Raw genomic sequence first — 25,318 nt, forward strand, 5'->3', positions numbered from 1 at the left:
TAAATGGAGAGACATACTGTGTTCATAGATTGGAATACTCAACGTAGTAAAGAGAGCAATTCTCCCCAAACTTCTATAGGTTTAATGTAATTCCTATCAAATTCTAGCAAAAATTTTTTATAGATATAGATGTGCTTATTCTAAAATTCAAATGAAATGGCAAATGAACTAGAACAGCTAAAAGAAATTTGAAAAAGAAGAATAAAGTGGGAGGAATCACTCTATCCAATTTTAAGATTTGCTATATATTTATAGTAATCTAGACAGTACAATAGTAGTGGATAGACACATAGATCACTGGAAAAGAATAAAGAACACAAAATGGACACATACAAGTATGACCAATTGATTTTTTTCCAACTGATATTTGACAGAGGTGTAAGAGCAACTAAATGGAAGAAGGATAGACTTTCAACAAATGGTGCTGTAGCAATTGGACATCCATCGGCAAAAAAAAAAGAACTTCCACCTAAATATATGTTATAATTTCTATAATACTTTTAGAAGAAAATCTTTGGAACTTTAGGGCGAGGCCAAGAGAATCATAATCCATAAAAGAAAAAAGTTGATAAAACTTAATCAAAATTTAAAACTTTTGCTGTATGAAACACCCTGTTAATAGAATTAAAGGACTAGCTAGAGACTGAAAGAAAAGTATTTGCAAATTACATATTCAACAAATAACTAATATCCATGGTAAATATATAAAGAACACTCTGAACTCAACAGTTTAAAAAGAATTCAGTTAGAAAATGGGCAAAAGTCTTGAAAAGAAACTTAACCAAAGAAGATCTATACAAGGCCATTCAATGGGGAAAGAACTTAGCACTGAAACCATAAAACTCCCAGAAGAAAACATAGGGGTAAGATTTTTGACATTGGTCTTGGTGATGATTGTTTGAATTTGGCACCAAAAGCAAAGGCAACAAAAGCAAAAATAAACAAGAGGGACTACCTCAAATGAAGAAGTGTGTACACAGCAAAGGAAACCATCAAGAAAATTAAAAGCAACCTATGGAATAGGAGAAAATATTTGTAAATCATATATTTGATAATGAGTTAATATCCAAAATACATAAAAAGTTCATACAACTCAATTGCAAAAACAAAAGAACCAAACAATTCAACAACAACAAAAATGGTCAGAGAACCTGAATAGACATTTTTCAGAAGCGGACATACAAATGGCCAAAAGATACATAAAGGTACTCAACATCATTAATCATTGGGGAAATGCAAGTCAAAACCATAATGAGCTTTCACCTCATACCTGTTAGAATGACTGTTATTAAAAAGACAAATATGTGTTAGCAAGTATGTGCAGAAAAGGGGACCCTGTGCACTGCTGGAGGGAATGTAAATTGGTTCAGTCACCATGGAAAATAGTATGGGGTTCCTCAAAGAATTAAAAATACAACTACTTTATGATCCAGCAATTCCACTTCTGGATATAGATGTGAAGGAAATGAAATTAGCATCTTGAAGAGATACCTGTACTCCTGTGTTCATTGCAGCATTATTCACAATAGCCAATACATGTAAACAAGGTAAATGACCAACAAAGGATCAATGGAGAAAGAAAATGTGGCACATGTACACGATGGAATATTATGTGGCTATAAAAAGGAAATCCTGGGCCTTCACTGGCCGTGCAGTGGTTTAGACTCGCGTTCCCAATGCAAGGGGCCCAGGTTCGATCTCTGGTCAGGGAACTAGATCCTGCGGGCCCCAACTAAGACCGGCACAGCCACATAAATAATTTATTATTTTTTTAAAAAGGAAATCCTGTCATTTTCAACAACATGGATGAACCTTGAGGGTATTATACTAAGTGAAATAAGTCAGACAGAAAGACAGATACTGTATGATCTCACTTATATTTGAATCTAAAACAGCTGAATTCATAGAAAGAGTCAGTGGTTGCCAGAGGCTGAGAGCTGGCGGAAATGGGGAGATGTCAGTCAAAGGGTACAAACTTCCAGTTATAAGATGAATAAGTTCTGAGGATCTGACGTACAGCTTAGTGATTATAGTTAACAATGCTGTATTGTATACTTGAAAGTTGCTGAGAGAGTAGATCTTAAATATTCTCACCAAAAAAATAAGGGTCATTATGTGAAGTGATGGATGTGTTAACTAACTGTATTGTGGTAATCATTTCACAATATTCATATTGTATCAAATCATTATGTTGTACACCTTAAACTTACACAATGTGATATGTCAATTATATCACCATGAAGCTGGGGGAGAAAAAGAAAGACAAATTACCAATACAAATATGAAAAAAAATTAAGTACTTTTTCAAATAAGAAAATGTAAGAAAATTCAGACATTTAAAAATACAACAGGGCTTCCCTGGTGGCACAGTGGTTGAGAGTCCACCTGCCGATGCAGGGGACACGGGTTCGTGCCCCGGTCCGGGAAGATCCCACATGCCGCCGAGCGGCTGGGCCCGTGAGCCATGGCCGCTGAGCCTGCGCGTCCGGAACCTGTGCTCCGCAACGGGAGAGGCCACAACAGTGAGAGGACCACGTACCGCCAAAAAAAAAAAAAAAAGAAAAAAAAAATACAACAAAGGACATGAACAATTCACCATTTAGAATTAAAAACGGACAACAGATGAAAAATATTCAACCTCATTAATAAAGAAATAGAAAATAATTCAATAACAAAATTAATGTTTTTCTTGTCAAATTGGCAAAGGTGAACATCTTATGGCAAATATAGCATTTTATGACTATGAATGTCCAGAGAAACGTACCTCATTGATGGAAGCACAAATTATAATATTTGCCGAGAGCAGATCAGGGCTGCGTGTCAAAAGCCTTAAAAATCTTTTTACTTTTCTGGCACAATAATCCTATTTCTATAAAGCTATGCTAAGAAAATAATTTAAAAAACAAAAATTTATATAAAAATATTAAGTACAGAAGTTAAAAAATTCAGTGTTTCAAGTGTATAGAGGGGAATGTTTTAATTAAAGAATAATTATGAAGATAGCTATCCTTGCATAATATTAAGCATTGTTCCAAATTTGTTTTAAAATCCCAAGCAATGCTAGAGAAGAAAAAGAAATACAGCAAAATCTCCTCAGTAGTTACCATTGAGTTAGGGGATTACAGATGGTTTTAATTTTCCTTTTTAATGTTTTCTAAGTTTTCCTAACTTTATACAATACCATGGTTGTTTAGTCATCAGAAAACAGGAAAAAATTATTCTCAGTGTATAAAAACAAAAGCTTCAAACCACTGCATGACACAGAATTGTAATGCTACACGTCAGCTCTTAAAGGGAGAAGTTTGTTTTAAAAGTGACACAGCTGTCTCTGAACAGGGTTTCCCAGGCAACCTCTCGGTGGTTGCCAATACAGAATGCCACCTCTGGGGGGGGCATCACACTCTTGGAAGGTTCTGAGGCCTGCCCCTCTTTAAAAGAATAATGAGTTGTCTGCAGGGATAAGGTATCTGGTTTAAATTTCCTCTACAGAAGTACGCACCTGCTGCATGGTTTCCCTGCCAGAAGAAAATTGCTTGTTCCCTTAATAAAAAGTCAATGAAGCTGAAAGAAATCTAGTTTCTTGGATTTGGAGCGGCAGCCAGAAGACTGGTAAGCATTCTTAAATATAGAGGAATCTCCTCTAAGCACTAAGAAGAGTCTGAGTCAGAAATAACCTGAAATTCTGGTGGCATCTGCTCTGGGTGGTGGACAGGCGGGATGCCGGGGGAGAGTCTGGTCATTTTCTCCTGATTTGGAAAGTGAGGGGGTGATGCACACGGTCACTATTTCAAGTGGAAACTTTCTCTTAGTACTTTGTAAATAAGAGTGACTCATTCTGAAACGAGCCCTTTTTCTGTGTGTTTAAGTGAACCAGTCAGCATGGGGCTGGACGAGGTAGTCTGTGGAAGGGTCTTCCTTTAAACCATATTAATTCTCTGCCCTAAATCTAGGTGGAGTCCAGGCTACATATATATAGAACAGTGCTGGTGGGACTGTAAAAAGGCACATGTCCTGGACTTTGCCTTCAGCCTATTTACAATCCAGTAGAAATAGGAAGCTGTAAAAATATGGAAAGTCAAATAGGTCAAGACTTAAAAAGTGGCAAAGCACCAAATGTGGATTTAACTGCCCAGTGGAGTAATTATAGCATCTCACATGTATTCAGCTGTTATATACAAGGTACCCTTAAGCAAGCCTGTAAAATGTATTACTTCTTGAATGTGTCTAATAAACCTAGCCTAGCGGGAATAAGAATAGGTAGCCTTAATTAGTGCTTCATACAGGTGCTAGGCCCTGTGCTAAGTGCTTCACCTAGAACAATACATTTAATCTTCTCAGGTACCCTGCGGGGGGGGGGGGGGGGGGGGGGAAGGATTACTATTACCCCGAGGCACAGAGATGTGAGCGTCTTGCGCAAGATCACAGAGCTGAAGTGGGAAGCCAGGATTCAAATCCAGCCCTCTAGCTCCAAAGTCCCACTCTTTTTAGTTTTTTTTTTTTTTTTTTTTTTTTTTTTTTTACTTTTTATTGTGGTAACAACACTTAACGTGAGATTTACCCTCCGAACAATATTTTGTTAAATTTTGTACGTGATTGTTGACTCTAGGTAGCGTTGCACAGCAGATCTCTGGAGCTTATTCTTCATCTTGCTTAACTGAAACTTTACGCCTATTGATGCATAACTCCCTATCTCCCATTTCCCCAGCCCCTGTAACCTCCGTTTCCCATCTTTGATTTTTATGAATTTGGCTCTTTTAGGTACCACCTGGGGGTAGAATCAGGCAGTACATGTCTTTTTGTGTCTGGCTTATTTCATTTAACATAATGTCCTTAAGGTCCATCCATGTCCCATATTGCAGAACTTCCCTTTTTTAAAAAAAAATCTTTTTTATTTTAAATTTATTTTATTGAAGTATAGTTGATTTACAATGTTGCGTTAATTTCTACTATACAGCAGAGCGATTCAGTTATATATATACATTCTTTTTCATATTCTTTTCCATTATGGTTTATCACAGGATATTGAATATAGTTCCCTGGGCTATATAGTAGGACCTTGTAGTTTATCTGTTTTGTATGTAATAGCTTGCACAGAATTTCCTTATTTTTTTAAGGCTGAGTAGCATTCCATCGTTTGTATACACATTTTCTTTATTCATTCATTTGTCGGTGGACATTTAGGTTGTTTCCACGTCTCAGCGATTGTGAATAGTGCTGCAGTGAACACGGCAGTGCAGATATCTCTTCAATATCCTGATTCTGTTTTTTTAATATGTATACCCAGAAGTGCTGGATCATATGGTGGGTCTCTTTTTAATTCTCTGGAACTACCGTACTGTTTTTCATAGCAGCCACCCCGTTTTACACCCGCACAGAGTTTCCACTTCAAAGCACCGTTTTATACCAACTCTCCCAAGAGAACTGAGAAGGGAGAGGATGGTAGGCATTGGTGCTTTAGACCTTGGGCTTCAGGAAGATAATGAGATTTGAAGAGCTTTTATTAGAGAAAAGTTGAAGAGGAGAGAATTTTTTAAGTGGGACATGGATGAAAGGTTCTTAGTTATTAGGCAATTAGGATTACAGCATTTCAAGCTGTAATATTTGATTCATGTTTTAAGAGAATTTGTCACTTTCAGCCATGAATTTCCAGTCGACCATGGGATGCAGCCTTGAGTTTCTCACAGCCTAAAGCAGGGGTCAGAAAATATGGCCGGCAGCCAAATCTGGCCCACCACCTGCTTTTGTAAATAAAGTTTTATTAGAACACAGCCACTCCCATTTATTCTGTTACTTTCATGCTGCATGGCAGAGATGAATAGTTACAAGAGAGACCCCATGGCCCGTAAAGCCTAAAATATTTTTTGCTTAAAAGTTTGTTGACCTCTGGCCTAATGTAGTACAGTAATTGTTATTTTTCCTCCTAAATTTTTTATTTTGAAAAGTGTCAAATCTACAGAAATATTGCAAGAATACTATAATAAACAACCTACATGCCCTTCTCCTTGATTCAATCCTTAACATTTTGCTGCATTTGCGCACGCTCCTCTCTCCCTCCCTCCCTCCCTCTCTCCCTATCTCCCTCTCTCTTTTCCTCGTTCTTTCTCCCCCGCTGCCTGTCCCCCACCAAGGACATGTAATCACTCTCTGGCTACAGTATTTGAGAGTTAGGTGCAGGTATAATAATTTAATATCCCTAAATACACTAGATACATATCTCCTAAGAATAAGGACAGCCTTTTACATAACAACAGAGATTTAACCTTGAGGCAATAAACAGACCAACTCCAAATTCTCCAAATAATGTCTTTAATAGATTTTTTTAAAATCCAGTTTCCTGTACAGGATTAATCACTCATTTAGCAGTCATGTCTCTAGTCTCCTTTAAACAATTGCGCAGCCTTATGTGTTTGGGTTTGTTTTTCCAGCTTTATTGAGGTGTAATTGACACATAAAATTGTAAGATGTTTAACGTGTACATCAGGATGATTCGACATACATACACATTGTGAAAGAATTGGTTTTTGTTTTTCATGACATTGATATATTTGAAGAGTGTGGGCTCAATGTTTTACAGAACGTCCCTCATCCTGGATATGTTTGATCATTTCCTGGTGACTAGATTCGGATTTTAGCGTTTAGGGATACCAAAGAGGGGATACGCACCCATCAGGAGACTGTGATTTTTAGTGCAGGAAAACTGCCCCAACGGTGGTAGTTAAACAGGTTTGAATTGCTAAAGACCCAAAATGACAGGACTCAAAATGGCAATGCTTACAAATCTAGAGTTTATCTCAGGAAAAGGGTACAAGATAGCAACAGCTATTAATGTAAGGAAAGGTAGCACAGCCAAAGGCTGTCACTGTATGAGCACAGAACACCTGGGAACAGAGGACCTGTTCATGTAGCGAGTCCAAATGTGCACACATATTCCCAATGTTTGCAATCCTTTGAGGGGTTGGTATTCACTTAAACAGACAGCTGCTCCATCCAGTAATACCAGCACAAACTCTTTTATACTTGACTGTTCTTTTCCTCCCTGATCCGTGACGATCTATCATTGATTTTTTTGCCCCTCCCAACAAAATCTACCTTTTCCCATGTACCGTATATTATTTTTCATGGGAGTATAGGTTAGAGGCTTCGTCTCTGTTATTTCAGGTTCCAAGCATTTTGAGGATATAACCAAACTCCTTTTCTTGGGTCATTCCTGTCGAGGAATCCCTCGACAGGGCCCAGGTGTTTGCAGTAGGGAGCACTCTGGTCTAGGTTTAAATCTGTCCAATACCTGTGACTTGGATTTTAGGGAAAAAATGGTTAGCCCTCAGCTGTGGGACCAAAGTCGTGGCACTCTGATAGGTTGCATTTGCCAGTAAAAATTCCATCCACTGAGATGCTCTCCTGTAAGTGCAGAGCCTGGGCTTCTGCTACGAGAATTCCTGGCCAAGGTGCCTGGGTCGCCCTGACACCGACCCAGCTGTGTTGATGTGCCAGCTGTTCCCACTGTGGGAAGCTCCCACACCCCTGTCCTTCCTCCTGGAATAGGATGCCTTTGAGGCAAAGGCATCCTGTGTGCTCCGAGGCCTTTTTCATCAGTGTGTTTGAATCCTCATTCAAAGTGATTTCCATCCGGCCAACTACGCCTAGCCCAGCTCCGTATACTCCCAGGGCTCTTTCATCTTGGGCCAGTGCTCTTTCCAACCTTCAGACATGTGGGAGCCATTGAGCGCTAATCGCTTTAGTATATTTAGGAAATAAACATGAAACTCGAAAATGTGGAGTCCCCCCAGGGTAAGATCAACGGAGTAGTCCCTCCTAAATAGACTTTGTTTTCTTCTTCCAGTTTTATTGAATTATAATTGACATATGGTGCTGTATAAGTTCAAGGTGTACAGCATAATGATTTGACGTACACACATCACGAAATGATACCACAATAAGATTAGCAAACAGCCGTCATCTGGTATAGATACAGCATTAAAGAAATAGAAAAACGTGATTTTTTTTTCCTTGTGATGAGAACTCTTAGGATTTACTCTCAATATTCATGTATAACGTCCAGCTGTGTTAATTATATTTATCATATTGTGCATTATATCCCTAGTACTTATTTATCTTATACCTGGAAGTTTGTACCTTTTGACCACCTTCATCTTAATCCCTCTTCCCCAACCCTTGCCTCTGGTAGCCACAAATCTGATCCCTTTTTCTATGAGTTAGTTTTTGAAGTATAATTGACCTACGACACGATGTTAGTGCCTGGTACACAACATAGTGATTCGATGTTTATGTACATTTCAAAATGATCACCACGGTAAGTCTAGCTGTCCTTTGTCACCATACAAAGATATTACATAGTTATTGACTATATTCCTAAATACACTTTGGTTTGCATATGGTGAAGTGTTCCTCATAACCATCCGTGTGCATTTCTGGCTTTTCATTCTCAGGAAGGTAGGCCCACCAAATTATACCTAATTCTTTTCCTTTTGTCAGTGCTTCAAATGTCCCAATTGACCCTCCACTTCCTTATGTTTTTTCCACCCACAACGAGAGAGCTATTTTTACCCATAATGACGGATGGGTCCGGTAGCGGACAGCCTTCTACCTTTATATTTTGGTACTTTTCTTACACCTTCATTAACACAATTAATACCCACACAAATTTTTATTTTTACTTTTGAAATATTTATTTATTTATTTGGCTGCTCCAGGTCTTAGTTGCAGCACGCAGGATCTTTAGTTGCGGCATGCGAACTCTCAGTTGCGGCCTGTGGGATCTAGTTCCCTGACCAGGGATCGAACCCATGGCCCCTGCATTGGGAGCACAGAGTCTTAGCCACTGGACCACCAGGGAAGTCCCAATACCCACACAATTTTTTTGTTTGTTTGTTTTGTTTTGCGGTACGCGGGCCTCTCACCGTTGTGGCCTCTCCTGTTGCGGAGCGCAGGCTCCGGACGCGCAGGCTCAGCGGCCATGGCTCACGGGCCCAGCCGCTCCGCGGCACGTGGGATCCTCCCGGACCGGGGCACGAACCCGCGTCCCCCGCATCGGCAGGCGGACTCTCAACCACTGCGCCACCAGGGAAGCCGCCACACACAATTTTTAAAATAAACTTTTTTTTAAAGGACAGTTTTAGGTTTACAGAGTGACCGTGTAGTGTTCGTTCAGATCCTCATTGATTGGTATACTCTGAGTTTAACCAGGGAAATGTTCCCACAGGCTGCTTCCCAACACAGATCCAGTATACTAACATACATAGAGGAAATGGGAACTCACAGGCATAGCCACACTTGTCCCGGTCCAGACGGTCACACAGTCAGGCCTCCCACCTGTGCATCCATTGTGAGGACACAGACCACCCCAGAAGTTCACGAGGTATCATATGCTGTCAGCTCACGTGTTTTTTTAATTTGGTGGAATGTATACATAACATAAAATTGACCATTTTCAAGTGTATAATTCATTGGCATTAAAGAACATTCACAATGTGGTGCAGCCATCACCACTACCCATTTCTAGAACTTGTTCATCATCCCAAGCAGAAACTCTGTACCCATCAAACAGTAACTCCTCACTCCCCACCCCCGCGGGGGCCCCTAGTGACCTCTATTCTACTCTCTGTCTTAATCAATTTACCTATTCTAGTGGCTTCGTGTAAGTGAAATCATACAATATGTATTCTTGTGTGCCTGGCTCATTTCATTGATCATAATGGTTTCAAGGCTCATCGTGTTGTAGCATGTATCAGCATTCCATTCCTTTTTAAGATTATATTCCATTGTATGTATATATCATTTTCTTTATTCATCTGTTGGTAGACATTTAGGTTGTTCCTGCATTTTGGCTCTTGCAGATAATGGTGTGATGAACATTGATATACAAGTATCTGTTTCATTCCTGCTTTTAATTCTTCTGGATGTGTACCTAGGAGGAGACTTGCTGGATCATACGATAATTCTGTGTTTAACTTTCTGAGGCCAAACTGTTTTCCACAGCGGTCAGATCGCTTGTTGGAAGAGGTTTTGGTAAACTTTGCCCCAGGGATCCTGTGAGTGAGAACCAAGAGACCATATGTATTCTCTTGCTCTAAGCTTCTCACGAGTCATCAGATTAACAACAATTTATTCTCTCCCTCTCCCTCAGCAGCAATCTCATCTTCTTCCATATATCATTAATTTCAATCCATTTGTTTTCCCCCTCTGAAGCAGGACCCTCTGGTTTCCCACTGGGCAAGCTGTATGGGTGGTAGCAACAGGACGAGACATGGAAGGGCCTCCGCTTCTTGTCATTTCGAGGTTCTGATGGGATAAGTGCAGAGAAATACAACTATCCCATCCACTAGGCAACAAAACATTTTCGACAGTCATCTCCAGTGTGACAGGGTGCGGGGAACGGACCTTCAGTCCCATCAATCCCTTTGGAATTCCTGCAGTTAGGTCCAAATTAATAGACGTGGTGTCTTGTCAGGAAATATTCCAGCCTCTGGAGCCCTTAACTGTAGTTCCAGTGCAAAGACTACCAGGTCTAATATTGAAAAAGAAAACTAGGTACAGCAGGGAAGACTCCTATGAAGATTTCTCTATCATGGCTCCCCCCACCCCAGTGCCACTATAAGAGCATAGTGGGTAAGGGAGACACCACCACAGTGTATATTAAAAAAAAATCACGTATTCCAACTTTTAACCAGATTTCAATTTTGATCCCTCTCAGTAGCATCCCCATAGCCCCCTAGATTAATTCTGTTGCCCCTAAGGGGCTCATGAGCAGGCCTAGGCAGTACTGGAGCTGCTCCTGTGCCCAACAGAATTAGAAGACTTACTCTTCCACCCCTGGTCATTTCACCCACACATGGGTAAAGGCCTTAGGAACCCTACAGGGAGTTAAGAGACCCCAGCCTTTATGTCAATCTTCTTCCTCCATCATGGCCTTGATTTTTTTTAAAATAAGAAATGTCAATTGTTTTAAAATTTGAAATAATCTCGATCTTAAGGAAAATTTGCAAGTATGGGACAAAGAACTACTGCCTTTATATTAAAAGTGGGCATTTTGGAACTCAATGCTGTAGACTCATTGGAAACTTTTGCTTTCTGAAATTTCTCTAAGCCTTGGGATTTTACATCCTAGGGGCTTTGAGGAGACAGTTGTGGGAAACTCAGATTCCCATAAAATTTCTCTCAAGGTTTCGATGGCACTCTGTCAATTTCCTCCTATTTTATTTTCATTTAAACATTAACTGTCTAAAGATTTTCACATGATTAGAGCCTGAGAAGTTACTCCCTTTCTTGTTTTGATTTCCTTTCTTTTGTAAAGTCCTCATCTTTTTATTTATTTATTTATTTTTAATCAATTAACTAATTATTTTTGGCTGCGTTGGGTCTTCGTTGCTGCGCACGGGCTTTCTCTAGTTGCGGCGAGCAGGGGCTACTCTTCGTTGCGGTGCATGGGCTTCTCATTGTCGTGGCTTCTCTTGTTGCGGTGCACGGGCTCTAGGTGCGCGGGCTTCTGTAGTTGTGGCACGTGGGCTCCATAGTTGTGGCACGTGGGTTCTAGAGCGCAGGCTCAGTAGTTGTGGAGCATGGGCTTAATTGCTCCGTGGCGTGTGGGATCTTCCCGGACCAGGGCTCGAACCCGTATCCCCTAAGTTGGCAGGCGGATTCTTAACCACTGCACCACCAGGGAAGTCCAGTCCCAATCTTTTTAAAAACAGTTTTAGGGGGATGTAGTTCATATACCATACAATCATCCAATTAAAGTGTACAGTTCAGTGGTTTTCAGTATATTCACAGAGTTGTGCAACCATTACCACAGTTAATTTTTGAACATTTTCATTGCCCCCAAAGGAACTCGCCTTTAGTTATCACCCTCCAGTCGCCTCCCACCTTAGGCAACTTTTAATCTAGTTTCTGTCTCCATAGATTTGCTTGTTCTGGACATTTCATGTCAATGGAATCATATAATATGTGGTCTTTTGTTACTGGCTTCTTTCACTTAATATGCGTTCAAGATTCATCTGTATTATGGCATGTATCTATACTTCCTAACCCTTTATGGGTGAATAATGTTCCATTACATGGAGACAGCACATTTTGTTTACCCATTCATCAGCTGGTAAACATTGGGCTGTTTCCACTTTTTGGCTATCAGGATGCTGTTGTGAACATTTGCGTACACATTTTTGTGTCGACAGGTTTTCCATTCTGCTGAGTCTCTAGGAGTGGAATTTCAGGATCAGATATGAACTCTGTGTTTAACATTTTGAGGAACTGCCAGTCTGTTTTCCAAAGTGCCTACACCATCTAACTTTTTTTTTAATTTTGAAATTCCCTATGTGGTCATTGGGATAAAGGATTTGAGATGGCCTCTTTTACATTCTCTTGTGGTCTCAATAGCAAAGTCACGGTGCCAGTGCTAGTGGGATTCCTTCCATTATGGTTTTGGTCTTAGCCCGGGTGACTTGGTCTCCAATTATATAGATAGCCCAATCCTGCCTGCACCTGCAGTGCTTCTGCAGCCTCAGGATGTATGGACAAAGGGAGGGGCAGTAAAATTGTCTTTCTTTGGATATGTAGGATGGACCCTTCTCTTAATCTATTCTGTTCATCTACGGGGCTTCCCCATGAACCATCCTCACAAAGGTTTTAGTCAACAGAGAATGGGGGGTGGCCCAAATATTCCCCCTGTGGTCAGCAGTGTTCAAAGCAGCGACACTGCCCCTTGTTCTAAATTTCTCAGGAGTCGTTTCAACAAAGGTTTATCAGGATGATGTCTGTAATGATCTACAAAATGACTCCATTCCTTCCCTGAATAATCCCTTGTTTCCATGGTTTCCTGCCCTCCATCATCATCTTGCCCCACTTGAATTATCTTCTTAGTTGTCATGGGTGTCACAGGCTTCGCTTATTATCAAAACTTATAGGGCTTCCCTGGTGGCGCAGTGGTTGAGAGTCCGCCTGCCGATGCAGGGGACACGGGTTCGTGCCCCGGTCCGGGAGGATCCCACGTGCCGTGGAGCGGCTGGGCCCGTGAGCCATGGCCACTGAGCCTGCGCGTTCGGAGCCTGTGCTCCGCGACGGGAGAGGCCACAGCAGTGAGAGGCCCGCGTACCGCAAAAAAAGTAAAAATAAAAACAATTATAGTGCCAGCCAGAGAGGGCATAGCTCAACCCATGGAGATTCTGAACTTGCTCACATTTTGCTACTGCTCGAAGCAGCAACCACGGAACTGAATTTTTAGCCGCCCTGACGTTGGTTTGCATTTCCCTTCTGATCCATCTTTCTAGCTCCTGAAGTTCAGATTCTTTCATTTCCAGATTTCACTAGAACGTTTTTTTTTTTTTTTGTAGTACGCGGGCCTCTCACTGTTGTGGCCTCTCCCGCTGCGGAGCACAGGCTCCGGACGCGCAGGCTCAGCGGCCACGGCTCACGGGCCCAGCCACTCCGCGGCATGTGGGATCTTCCCGGACCGGGGCACGAACCTGCGTCCCCTGCATCGGCAGGCGGACTCCCAACCACTGTGCCACCAGGGAAGGCCCCACTAGAACGTTTTATTATTAATAAGTATCTCATTTCAGTCTGTGCTACTTCAAACCAAGGGTAGCTTGTTCATTTTCATCCGCTTTATCAGAGTCATCCTTTTTCTTTTTAAATTATGCCTTAGCCATATTTTGAGTAAAGAATGAGTCAGGGGGTTTTCAGTAAATCCTACTTCTGACACCAGCTGCAGGAATGGTGGCAATTAAGAAGGGTTTAACAGGGTTTGGTTGCTCAAAAAACTCACAGGACCCTAAATGACAATGCTACAATTTATTACAGGGAAAAAAAACGGTATAGCAACAGTATCAAAGTAAGGACATGCATCATAGCCAAAGGCTGTTTCATAGCAAGAGGTCTGGAAAGGCCAGGTCCTATTATCCGTTTTTTGTAAGAGCCAAGATCCCGAACCATCAACATGTGCATGGAACACCTTGGAACAGGGAGCCCGAAGTGGATCCTTTGAAAAAAAATCTTGCTGGTCACATAGGCATCATCCTGCTACGTTCTTCAATTGCAGAGCCCTTTGTGGGGTCTCACTGAGACCAGGTGTAAATCGTCAGCCTGATTATTATCAATAAATAATGCTGAAAATCTGACCTAAACCATTCTGAAGCTCCTTGAACCCAAGGGTTACAAAGCAACACTATTATAATCAGTATGACGACCAGGGGTTGGGACCCCGCCTGAACTTTCACAAAACAGCTCAGCTAAGCTCTGGTCCCACCACAATTAACCCTCACAGCACATAACTTATCTTTGGATGGCGCTTTACAGTGTACAGAACGTTTGGAGGATTTTTACCAACTTGAATAAGCTGATATTATCATCTCCACCTTAGGAATGAAGAACATGAGGTTCAGAGTGTTTGCGACTTGCTCAAGGGTATCCAGACGGTGAGCAGCAAAGCCAGTACAAGACCCCAAATCCCACCTCCGACCAGAGCCTCCTGCTCTCCTTTCAGCTGTGGAATACCCTCCCTCCCAGCAAGCTATCTGCTTATCGTCAGTGAGTCCTTCATCGCTATTACCAATGACATCTTTTTCTATCTGTTGGAATTCATATTTCTTCTTTTATTACCTTTTTTTCTTTTTTTTTTGCGGTACGCGGGCCTCTCACTGTTGTGGCCTCTCCCGTTGCGGGGCACAAGCTCCGGACGCGCAGGCTCAGTGGCCATGGCTCACGGGCCCAGTCGCGGATCCCCCCGGACCAGGGCATGAACCCGTGTCCCCTGCATCGGCAGGCGGACTCTCAACCACTGCGCCACCAGGGAAGCCCCATATTTCTTCTTTTATGAAATGTTTACTGTTGTTTCACTTATTCAACAAGTATTTTTTTTAACATCTTTATTTGAGTATAACTGTTTTACAATAGTGTGTTAGTTTCTCCTTTACAACAAAGAACAAGTATTTATTGATTTATTTCATTGAGTGTAAGACATTCATTGATTCAATAACAGCTTTTCAGAAAAAAAATTACATAAGTGTGCATGAAAATAGGGGAGCTAAAATTTTTTATTTCTTTTTTTTTTTTAGCTTTTTTTTTTTTTCTTTTTTGGCCGCTCCACATGCCTTGTAGGCTCTTAGTTCCCTGACCAGGGATCGAACCTGTGCTCCCTGCAGTGGAAGGGTGGAGTCCTAACCACTGGACCACCAGGGAATTCCAAAAACTTTTTATTTCTATGCACAGACTTGATGCACAGAATTGAGAAGACTTATTTTTAATTTATGACAGCGTATATTTATCCTGACACAATGACCCACCGCACTGCTCTCCACCTTCACAATCCAAGTTTCAGTTTAATCCATATTCACCAACTGATTTAAATGACCCTTGGCCACTTGCAGTTGTTCACTACTTGTATTGGCATGCTTGTCAAAGCCTCCACATAATTTGGATTGCTTTGACAACTTTAAGGTTGAGGGTATAATCTTGAGGATAGAAATTTTATCTTTGGTTTAATTACTTTGTACTGCAAGTTAAGCAGCTTATTTTGAAAGCCAGCTGAAAGCTATTAATAACTTTGTCAAAAATATATGTTTTGGGGCTTCCCTGGTGGCGCAGTGGTTGGGAGTCCGCCTGCCGATGCAGGGGACACGGGTTCGTGCCCCGGTCCGGGAAGATCCCACATGCCGTGGAGCGGCTGGGCCCATGAGCCATGGCCGCTGAGCCTGTACGTCCGGAGCCTGTGCTCTGCAACGGGAGAGGCCACAACAGTGAGAGGCCCACGCACCGCAAAAAAATAAAAAAAAAAAAAATATATGTTTTGGGGTACAGTCATTCTCTCTCATGACTCTTGCATGACTCCACATCGACATCTCCTCCGTTTAACTTATTTTAGGATACTTAGCAACTTCTGCTGCCTTTGTCACATGACAGGCCATCTTCTGGACACTCAACAACTTTCTAGTTCAATGGTGAATCAGTTTTTCCTTTTTTAAATTACTTTAATTTTTAATTAATTTTTATTGGAGTATAGTTGATTTACAATGTTGTGTTAGTTTCTGCTGTACAGCAAAGTGAATCAGTTATACACTTACGTTTATCCACTCTTTTTAAAATTCTTTTCCCATGTACGTCATTACAGAGTATTGAGAAGCGTTCTCTGTGCTATACAGCAGGTCCTTATTAGTTATCTATTTTATATATAGTAGTGTGTATATGTCGATCCCAATCTCCCAATTTATCTATCCCTCCTCCCCATTTTTCGTTTTTATTAGCTACCTAGTAGATACAAAATTAAAATTTTAAGTTACACGTAAAATATAAACAGTAACTTAAATTCATTAAATAGCTGTGTACCCATGAGCCTTTTTAAGATAGGGAACATTTCCATTACCTTTGAAGTGCCCTGTGTGCCCCTCCCCAATTCCATCATTTTAACACTTAACATGAAGTTTGTGCATCTTTTCTCATGGTTCTTGTCAGAGTTCTACCAATTATGTATGCATCTCTAAACAATATGTCCATGAGATTAGCACGTTTTGGAATTTTATATAATGGAATTATGCTGCAATGAATCATTTTGTGATTTGCTCCCTGAGGTTGAGACCCCTTGTGTCAGCTGTTTTCAATTATTTTCACAGCTCTTTTGTATTTGATTATTTATGAATATACCTAAGTCTAGGTTTACATTTGACTGTATGGGCGTTTGTTTTTTCCCTCAGTTCTTCGTGTGTACAAATAGTGACGCTATAAACATTATTTGGTTTACTTGTGCAGATGCGCAAGTGTTTCTCTAGGGTCACACATATTCTCCAGAGATGATGTGTATCTTCAAGTTTACCGGACAAGGCCAAATTTATTTTACAAAATTATTTTACAAAATTATTTCATAATTTTGATTGTACCAAGCGATACTTTCATCAACAGTGATTAATACAGGAGCAGAGAAACACAGACACACACGCACACACTTTGCACTCACACCAGACACTAAACTCGCGCACAGATTCACACAGAGATCCACGTATGTGCACCAGCCACAGCCTTGTACATAACGCACACTGACACACAGATCCACATACGTGCACCACGCACGCACACTCTGCACAGTCGCTCTCACAACACCCCACTCACAGACACACAAAACGACGTCCCGTTCTCAGCGCCCGCACGCACGCAGCCCACGTACTCAGACGCAAACCCTTTCACGTGACCCAGCCGGGAGGCGTGGTCTCAGCCACCCGCGAACGAGGAGTCTTGTCCCGGCCGCGCCGCCGTCGGACGCCAGGTGTCGGGGGTTAAGGCGGCGTTGGCGGTGGTGTTTTTTTCTACCCGGAAGCTACGACTGCCGGACCCGGACACCAACCCGTGTCGCGGCGGCGCGAGCCCGACTGGCTTCTGGTCTTCGCGTCGGCCCCGCGGAGCCGGACGCTGCCCCCGGCGCGGCGGGGAGGATGGTGCCGAGCGGCCCCGGGCCCGCCGCGCGCCGCTGCGAGTGAGCTCCGAGCGGCCGCGGGCGTCCGGCGAGCAGCTGGCCCGGCCGGGCCCGGGGCGCGCCGCTGCCCACCGGGGCGGGGTGAGCCGGGGCGGGCGGCCCGGGGTTGGGGCTTGGCCGCGGCTGACCCATGGCCGGGAGGGGACGAGCTGGCCGGGTTTCTTCCTCACGTCTCGGGCTGCAGCCCCTGCCCCAGCCGCCGGTGGGGGTTGGCCCGGGTCTGGCCTGCGCTGTGGCCTCGGCCTGGTCGCCCGCCACCGGGGTTTGTCCACTCGCGTCCCCGGAGCCGGAGTTCCCTGGCCGCCCTCGAGATGGTGGGGCTTCCCACGTCTGGAGCAGAGGCCTGGATTATTTGGGTTTGGCACGGGGAAAGTGCTGGTAGTTTGCCATTTTTGAGTTTGGGTTGTGTTTGCGTTACTCTTCCGTTTGCAAAGGATACACATCTCAGAAAGAAGATGGGAGGGAGAGACTTGCGTTATGTGCCGACACTTGAAATGAAATAGTGGTATTTTTTTGTGTCAAGCTTGCTCAGTTTCCAGAGGTGGGGTGGATTATCATCTTCACTCATATTTTAATAAACTAAATTGTGTGGCGTCAGGATAATCTAGCGGTACGTAGTTGTACTTCCCTTGATAGGCACCACCGGAATAAATCTACGCCTGTTGTGCTGTTTTGAATTGTGCAAACACCATAACCGGTGGACAGCTGGTGAGGGGGCCTTTGTTGAAAAATCCGACGTCTGTAGTTTAGTTCTCAACTAGCAGATGACAGCCTTGGCTGAGTGTTGAATGATGAGCTTCTTTGCGGTCTGATTGGAAGCAGGAAAGCTCCTGAACTGCTACTTTCCTGACTCAGGTGAGCCCGCTCTGGGAGGTGGCAGGAGGCAGAACTCCAGGGTTGGTGATGACTGTTGGTTTGTCCCTATAGCCCTCTTTTTGGCAGCTTGGAGTCTGAGCATTTGTATCCCATCTGTAGATGAATGCTCCATCGGTGCTTAATGGTGTGAGCATCTTCCCGCTCCCTCATTTCATTTCAGGATTCTGAAAGGAAATGGACCTGTCGTGCAGTTGTACTTCATGACTCCAAGCCTATTTACTCTCTGGGAGTAAGGAGGCAGTGGGTTGACTCCCTAGTAAAGGTCCGGGAAGAACTTCTGTGACCTAATTGAGATGGACTGGAATCAGGGCTGCCGCTGGCCTCTGGGTACTAAGGTCACGGATGCTGATTGAGCGCACCTGCTTTGTTGGGGCCATAGCTGCAGCTTCTTCAGGGAAGCGAGACACACCTAAGTGCAAATACAGTTTCTTCCCACAAGGAACTTAATTAGAGAAAGCAATAGGCTGTAAGATGTGGCAGGACTTAAGTGTCATATGGAGGTACCAGCTATTAAGGATTTTCTTCTGATTAGGATCAGAAAAGGCTTCATAAAGGAAGTAACTTTTGAGGTGGACCTCGAAGGATTCGGAGGATTTGGGTCGTTCAGAATTAGCTGGGAAATGAAAAAGCTCTGGCCAGTTGGCGGAAGGGCACCTAGTCTAGGAACTGGGCAGTAGATGCCTGGAAGTATTGACAGAGGCAGCTGGTTAAGGGTTAAGTGCTTTTCTAAAACAGAAAACACATGCTACCCAATCTGGCTTCTGGTGGATTTCTGGGTTCTAGAGAATTGTTTTCATTTGGTGAGTTTGTCTTGTTCCCTTAAACAGCCAATGATACAAAGCAGTGCTTAACTTACTTTAAAGACAGTGAAAAAGAGGCTGATTGTAATTCCTGTCTGGTGTTAACAATCAGGAAATTAAATTTGCTGTCTGCAAGTTGTTTCAGTGCCTGTGTTTAGTGTGCAGGGGCACAGCTCTAGCACCATCTCTGCTACTCTGGCTGCAGCCAAGTGTTAAATGGCAGGCTCTTAGCTGTCTCCTGAGGGTTTTTAATGACATCTAGTTCACTTCACAGAGATGCTGTTTGTTTCTATTACTCAGTTGTTAAAGAACCTTTGAAGCTGTTAAAGCGGGACGCCATGTAATCGCCCTGGAACATTATGATTAGTCCTAGGACCTCACTGGCTTCAACTCTAGCTTTTCTCTAAACGCGCTCAGGACCATGTTAACTTTTTCATGCTTCTTTTTGACTCTTCTTCCCTCTCTACCCACTGCTCTATCTCCTCCTTGTTATAAACAAGTGTCTGAAAAAGGGTGGTCCTAATAGGCATGGCAGATCTATAGGATGTTTTTGTCAAATAATATTGCCATGTAAGAGGGCTTTAGAATTAAAAAATTTTTTTTTCACTACGACATTCCAATTAAAATGAAAAAAGGAAATGGAGGAAAGATAAGGTTTTTAGCAAATGTAATTTCTGTGAAGGATTTGTTCTGATAAACATAGAAATCCTTAAATTATCTCTTCCATACAGAAAATAAATTTGACCAGAGGTCTGCAGCTCGTTCTGTGTATAATTATATATCTAACTGTAGTCCCGGGGACTATAGAACAATGTTTGGTGATAGTTTTTAAAGGGCTGCCATTTGTCATTTGGACTTTTGTGCTATTTGTTTAAAAATGCTGTTTTCAGGGGCTTCCCTGCTGGCGCAGTGGTTGAGAGTCCGCCTGCTGATGCAGGGGACACGGGTTCGTGCCCCGGTCCAGGAGGATCCCACGTGCCGCGGAGCGGCTGGGCCCGTGAGCTGTGGCCACTGAGCCTGCGCGTCCGGAGCCTGCGCTCCGCAACGGGAGAGGCCACAACAGTGAGAGGCCCGCGCACCGCAAAAAAAAATTTTTTTTAATAAAAAAATGCTGTTTTCAGAACATGTCCCAGTCTTTACACTGAGTTTGGATGTTATAGTTTCATATTGAGCTTTTAGTGTTCGTTTAATCTTGTCATCACTCATGATTTGTTTTCTTAAGTATCTGTTAATTAAACCCCAGATCATTACATCTTAATATGGGGATACTTTTAATTTGGTTTTTAAGTAGGTCAGCAATTTAAAAAAACTAAGAAAAAAGATAAATTATTTTGAATTTCGGGACTAAGATGAACTTATTTGTTAAAAGGAGAGAGGGAGCATGTTGGAAGTTCCCATGATTTTACATCATGATTTTGAAAATGGAGCGATGTATTAATTAGTTGTAAGTGAGTAGAAATACAGCCAAAGTCTGAATTTTGGAAAGAAGTCCATGAAATTATTATCAGCCCATGTTGTTCCTTTTCCTTTTGTCTTTGAGTACTGATGTTGCCTAAAATGCACATTTAGCAACTAAAACTTTATGCTTTATGTTATAATTTCTCTTTTGATCATTTAACCTTGTTGAGTGAAACACATTTTTGAAAGTCTCTCTGCACTGTGAGTTGTATTAGATTAACAAACACGAAACCATTGGCAGGAGATTCCACTTGTCTTTGCTTTATACCCTGATGAGGGTGCTGAGGTGGGAGTTGCCTTACTGAAGTAGTGGGAAATAAGGTAACCTCAGAAAAATCCATTTTAATCGTGCTTATATTGAAGTCGGTGACTAAAATACACTATCCATGGCATGTGAATTTTTTTTTTTTTTTTCTAGCATTGGGCTCAAAACCTACTTATCAATCCTGGTATTGTGATTAATGGCACAGCTTGGGGTCAGATGAGTTAAGTCGGAGTCTTAATTACTTACTGCCACTTTTTTGTAGTATAACCTTGTATAAATTACTTAACCTCTTTTGACTTAGTTTCCTCTTCGGTAAAATGAGGATAGTAATATCTACTTAGCAGCGTTGTGAGGATTAGAACATATGACGTATGTAAAGCACTTGGCATGGGGCCTGGCCCACAGCACATTCTAAATGGTGGCTATTAAAAATGATACTCTTTCCTTAGCCCCTAATGAGAGAGGTTTCTGCTTACATCACTATTGATGTCTTAATTACAGAATTGTATGGATACTTTTCAGTGTTTATCTCATTTGATGGGGTCGACTCAGTGGGGCACTTAGTGGTTAATGCACGGGCTCTGGAGGCCGACTGGATTTGAATCCAGGTTCGCTTAGGACCTTGGGCAGCTTAGGTAACTTCCTTATGCCTGAATTTGCTCATCTGTAAAATGCAGATGTTGTGAGGACCGTATGAAACGTGCAGAACTCTTAGCGTGCCTCGTTCACAAAAGTGGGCAGTAATGTAAGACATTACTGGTAAGCACCTTCCCGGTGGTGCCAGGCCCTGCCTGAGGTAGGAGGGTGCAGAAACAGCGTCACGGAGATGAGAGAGCACGGGAGCAGGACACATTTGAGGTTCATTTTGGCTGAAGGAGGCCGTGGGGCTGCAGCGAAAGCTGCTGTCGAGAGACACTGCAGCGATGGGCGCGACAGGGCTGGTGACGGGTAACTGTTCGGTTGTAGGAGAGAGTCCAGAATGGGTGCCAGGGGTCCCTGGGTAGAAAGCTCTGTCTTTCTTTATAAGGAAGAGATGATTTGGGGATTTTGGATGAGTTTTGGCCTTGATGGTTCAGGTGCCTGTGGGTTATCTGTGTGGAGTGTTGGGTAGGTAGATGTTTCCATCTGGAGTGAGGGGGTAGGTGAAATTGATAGGAAGCCGAGAATGAGTGTGTTCACCTTGAGCAGAGGCCTAGCCGGAGCCCACGGGGAGCCCCAACTTTTGAAGAAGAGTGAGAGGAAGGGTGGCCAGGAGAGTGAGGTCCCGGAAGCCGGAAGGTGGTGTGGCCCTCGGTGTGCAGTGCCGCAGGGGGGTAAGAAAGGACCGAAACCCAGACTTTGGCTTTAGCATTGAGACCTTAGTGGAGACCTTGAAGTTCTCTTTCGACTTTGTTGCTCCGCGTTTGCCTCTTTGAGGGTCTTTTCCGTCTACACTCGCTGTGTGGTGGGGGAGGGAGGGTGGTTTCTCCTCAGTGCTGGCTAGTTGCGTGTTGAGATCGCCCAGGGTCTCTCTGATACCAGCCTGTGTCCTCACCTCTGCTGAGTCTTGGATAATCCGGCATCGCATTCATTAACGTTCTTTATTAGGCTCAGGGTTTACAATCCCCAACCTTAAAGCCCTTTGAATATCTCAAACATCACAGGATATTTGAGAAATGCTACTTTAATTTTTACATTCAAAATGGGCCTCTCCCACATCAAGGCAAGTTCCTGCTATTCTCTCTTAGCACAAGACCAGTGTATTTCCTGCAGTGGGTATTAGAACAAGCTTGCCTCTCTCATCCTCCCCTCTCGGTCCCCCTGTGGTGTTCTTCTACCACTTCTCTGACTCCTAGTCTCTTCAGAACTTTGAAAAGGGCATGACTTTATAGGAGAGCTTTAAGGAATTTCTCATTTAGCCTAAGGTGGAAAATCCAGTTTAATAAGATGAATGGTGGTTTTGTTGTTCATGTGAAGTGAACTTTTTCATCTGGGTCACAAGTAGTGGTTTAGTGAATCTTAAAATAAGTTAGGAACTATTTAGGAAATATCATCTGGGAGTGTGGAATCCCCGTCCTGTCCAGAGATTCTAGTTTTAAACTTAGGTCATCATGTGGTACACTTTAAAGTTCGTGGGCTCTGGAGAGAGGGAGAGAGACACACGAAGGACTCATGTATCTGACATAATGAATGTTAATTTACTTCCTTTCTAATAAAATAATCAAGTTGCAAAATTATACATTTCCGCCTTCACTGGTCCCTTGGGAGGCCTTCCGCTTTTACTGGCTTCTTCTCTGCTTACAGATATGTTTGTTTCCTCACTTCTTGTGACCCCACTGTTCCTCCTGCCTCCCATTTGAACCAGTGATGTTCCGCTGTTGCCTCTGTTTCCCCTTCCCTGTTATCTCCTTACTGTCTGACTTCCTCCCCCTGCCAGAGTGAGGTTTCGGAGGCCACCGGTGATCTTGCCAGGTGGAGAATTTTGATTAGACAAGGACAGGTTCGCCTGAGTACTTTTTATAGCACAGAGGGGCCTAGAGACCCTTTCTTTGTACTCCTCACGCTTGGTCACTTCCCAGAAATATTTGGCTGATACCTCTTCCTTCTTGAAACTCTTCTCCGCTGCCTTGCAGGACCCCTCCCCGTCCTGGGCACCCTTTTGGCTCGTGGTTACCCCCACATCCCATGCCCTCGCAACCTCTGCCCTACGCTTGTCTGGAGAAGCTGTGTGCACCGTCTGCCCCGGGAGCATGCAGCACTGGATTATCTGGAGGAGTCTAGTCAGTGTTCTTTCTCATTTTATTTTTGATTTCTCACAGATCCAAGTACAAATCACTGCAAGTTAAGCTTTGCCTTTCTTTAGCACCAGGACGTTTTAAAGGACTGTCCTGCTTTCTTTTTTTTTTTTTCCTAGGTGGGTTTAAGAAATCACTTTTTCCCCCCTGTATATTGCCTTTCTTAATGAAGAAAATGAATGGAATTAAAATTTAATGAAGTTTTATTTGGGCCACAAGACCAGCAGGATCAATGGAAGATTATTTATAAATTTTATTGTTAGAAATTACTGCAGAGGAAGTACATATTCATGATGGAAACATTTAAAAAAGAAAAGACATATGTAATCTCACCAGCTAGAGATAACCATCCCTGTTTACATTTGAGGGTACGTTATGTCTTTTTTTCCCATGTGAGTGCTTGTGTATCTCTCATACATTAAAAACCTGAAATAGCCTCATTTTGTGTATTTTAGGTCCTCTGTTTTTTAACAGCTACATAGTTTTCCTACTGGTGATATATTATACTTGAACCATTTCCCTACTATTGTCAGATGTCTAGTTTTCCAGTTTTTACTATTTTATACACTCCAGAGATAACTATCTTAGTAGTTAAGTCTTTGTTTTCAGCAGTGGGTGTCTTCTCAGGTGAACTTTTTAGAGGCAGAATCACAGAAGTAAGAGTGTGCTAAGTGTTAGTGCTCTTGGTATGTATGGCCAGGTTGGTCTCTAGAAAGTTTGTAATAGCCTCCCCTTGCCTTTTTAGGATCTCCTGACTTGGGGCTTGCTTGACTTATAACTCTAGGATAATCTTAGTATTGCCTTTTGCTTACTTGAAGTGCAACCTGATGTTTAGTGTTGTCATTGAACTAGTCTCAGAGCTCTAGGTACTGAGTCGATGGACTTCAGTCGTGTGCTCTCACACACTTGTGAAATCGGCTTTTGGCCGTGTTCTGTGTACCTTAAATCCCTAGACTTTCCAGAGAGGCAGCTTCACAGCCCTGGTCATTATCTTTATCCTGGTGAAAGTCTGCAGCTGGAGTTGGGATGAATGAATATAGGGGATGGAGGTTGGATAGTGTGCTTTCTCTCCATCCACTTTTCTTCTCCCCATAGAGCTTGACTTATTTTTTAATTAAAAGAGACATTTACTGTTGAGAAGATTACAGAAATTTTCTTGTAATTCTTTGCAGGGGAAATTTGTTTAGCCCTTGTTAATTTCATATTTGAAAACACTTGTAAATGGTGGAAAGGAATTTTAAGTTTATGAAATATTTGGACTTTTAATAGTTTTACTAAAAAAACAAAAATGCTTTTACTTTTTAAGTGAATACAATTGGCCGCCTCTAGAACTTTCTCTAATTAAATTGGCTTATGTTGACATTGCTTGCTAATTTGTGGGTATTTATGTTGATATATATATATGTATATATATGTTTAAATTCTAGTGTCACATGGTTTTAACGACCATTAGTTTTATCTAGAAGGGAATTTAATTCAGATTTTTTGCTTTTCTAAATGTTTCGTAATTGTAGTTCCACTTGGTGAATAGTTCCTATTTATTTTATATATTATTCATATTTTGTTGTCTTTCTTAATAAATGGAACTGTAATTTACTGTTGATGTTTTTGTTTCTGAAGCTTATTAATCTTTTTTATTTTATTTTTTAATTGAAGTATAGTTGATATACAATAT

The 25,318-nt window shown here is 42.3% G+C and overlaps 2 protein-coding genes across 6 annotated transcripts in view; both read left to right on the forward strand.

Annotated features, from left to right (window-relative positions):
* RABGEF1 (RAB guanine nucleotide exchange factor 1) overlaps nt 1–14,538 on the forward strand; it is a 106,820-nt gene extending 92,282 nt beyond the window's left edge. For 2 of the 3 annotated variants that reach the window (XM_067011864.1, XM_067011877.1), the window contains 2 exons: nt 3,490–3,609; nt 14,372–14,538. In XM_067011864.1, the coding sequence (XP_066867965.1) occupies nt 3,490–3,576 (87 nt within the window). In that variant the 3' untranslated portion in view covers nt 3,577–3,609; nt 14,372–14,538. Of the gene's footprint in view, nt 1–3,489; nt 3,610–14,371 lie in introns of those variants that run through there. The other variant, XM_067011876.1, reaches the window with a different exon arrangement.
* Nucleotides 14,539–17,256: 2,718 nt separating this feature from the next.
* TMEM248 (transmembrane protein 248) overlaps nt 17,257–25,318 on the forward strand; it is a 39,025-nt gene continuing 30,963 nt past the window's right edge. Inside the window, exon 1 of one of the 3 annotated variants that reach the window (XM_067011885.1) lies at nt 17,257–17,470. The gene's annotated coding sequence lies outside the window, so the exon portion shown is untranslated. Of the gene's footprint in view, nt 17,552–18,144; nt 18,326–25,318 lie in introns of those variants that run through there. The other 2 variants (XM_059036651.2, XM_067011884.1) reach the window with 2 other exon arrangements.

This window comes from Kogia breviceps, chromosome 14 (assembly GCF_026419965.1).
Source record: "Kogia breviceps isolate mKogBre1 chromosome 14, mKogBre1 haplotype 1, whole genome shotgun sequence".
In the NCBI taxonomy this organism is placed as follows: Eukaryota; Metazoa; Chordata; class Mammalia; order Artiodactyla; family Physeteridae; genus Kogia; species Kogia breviceps.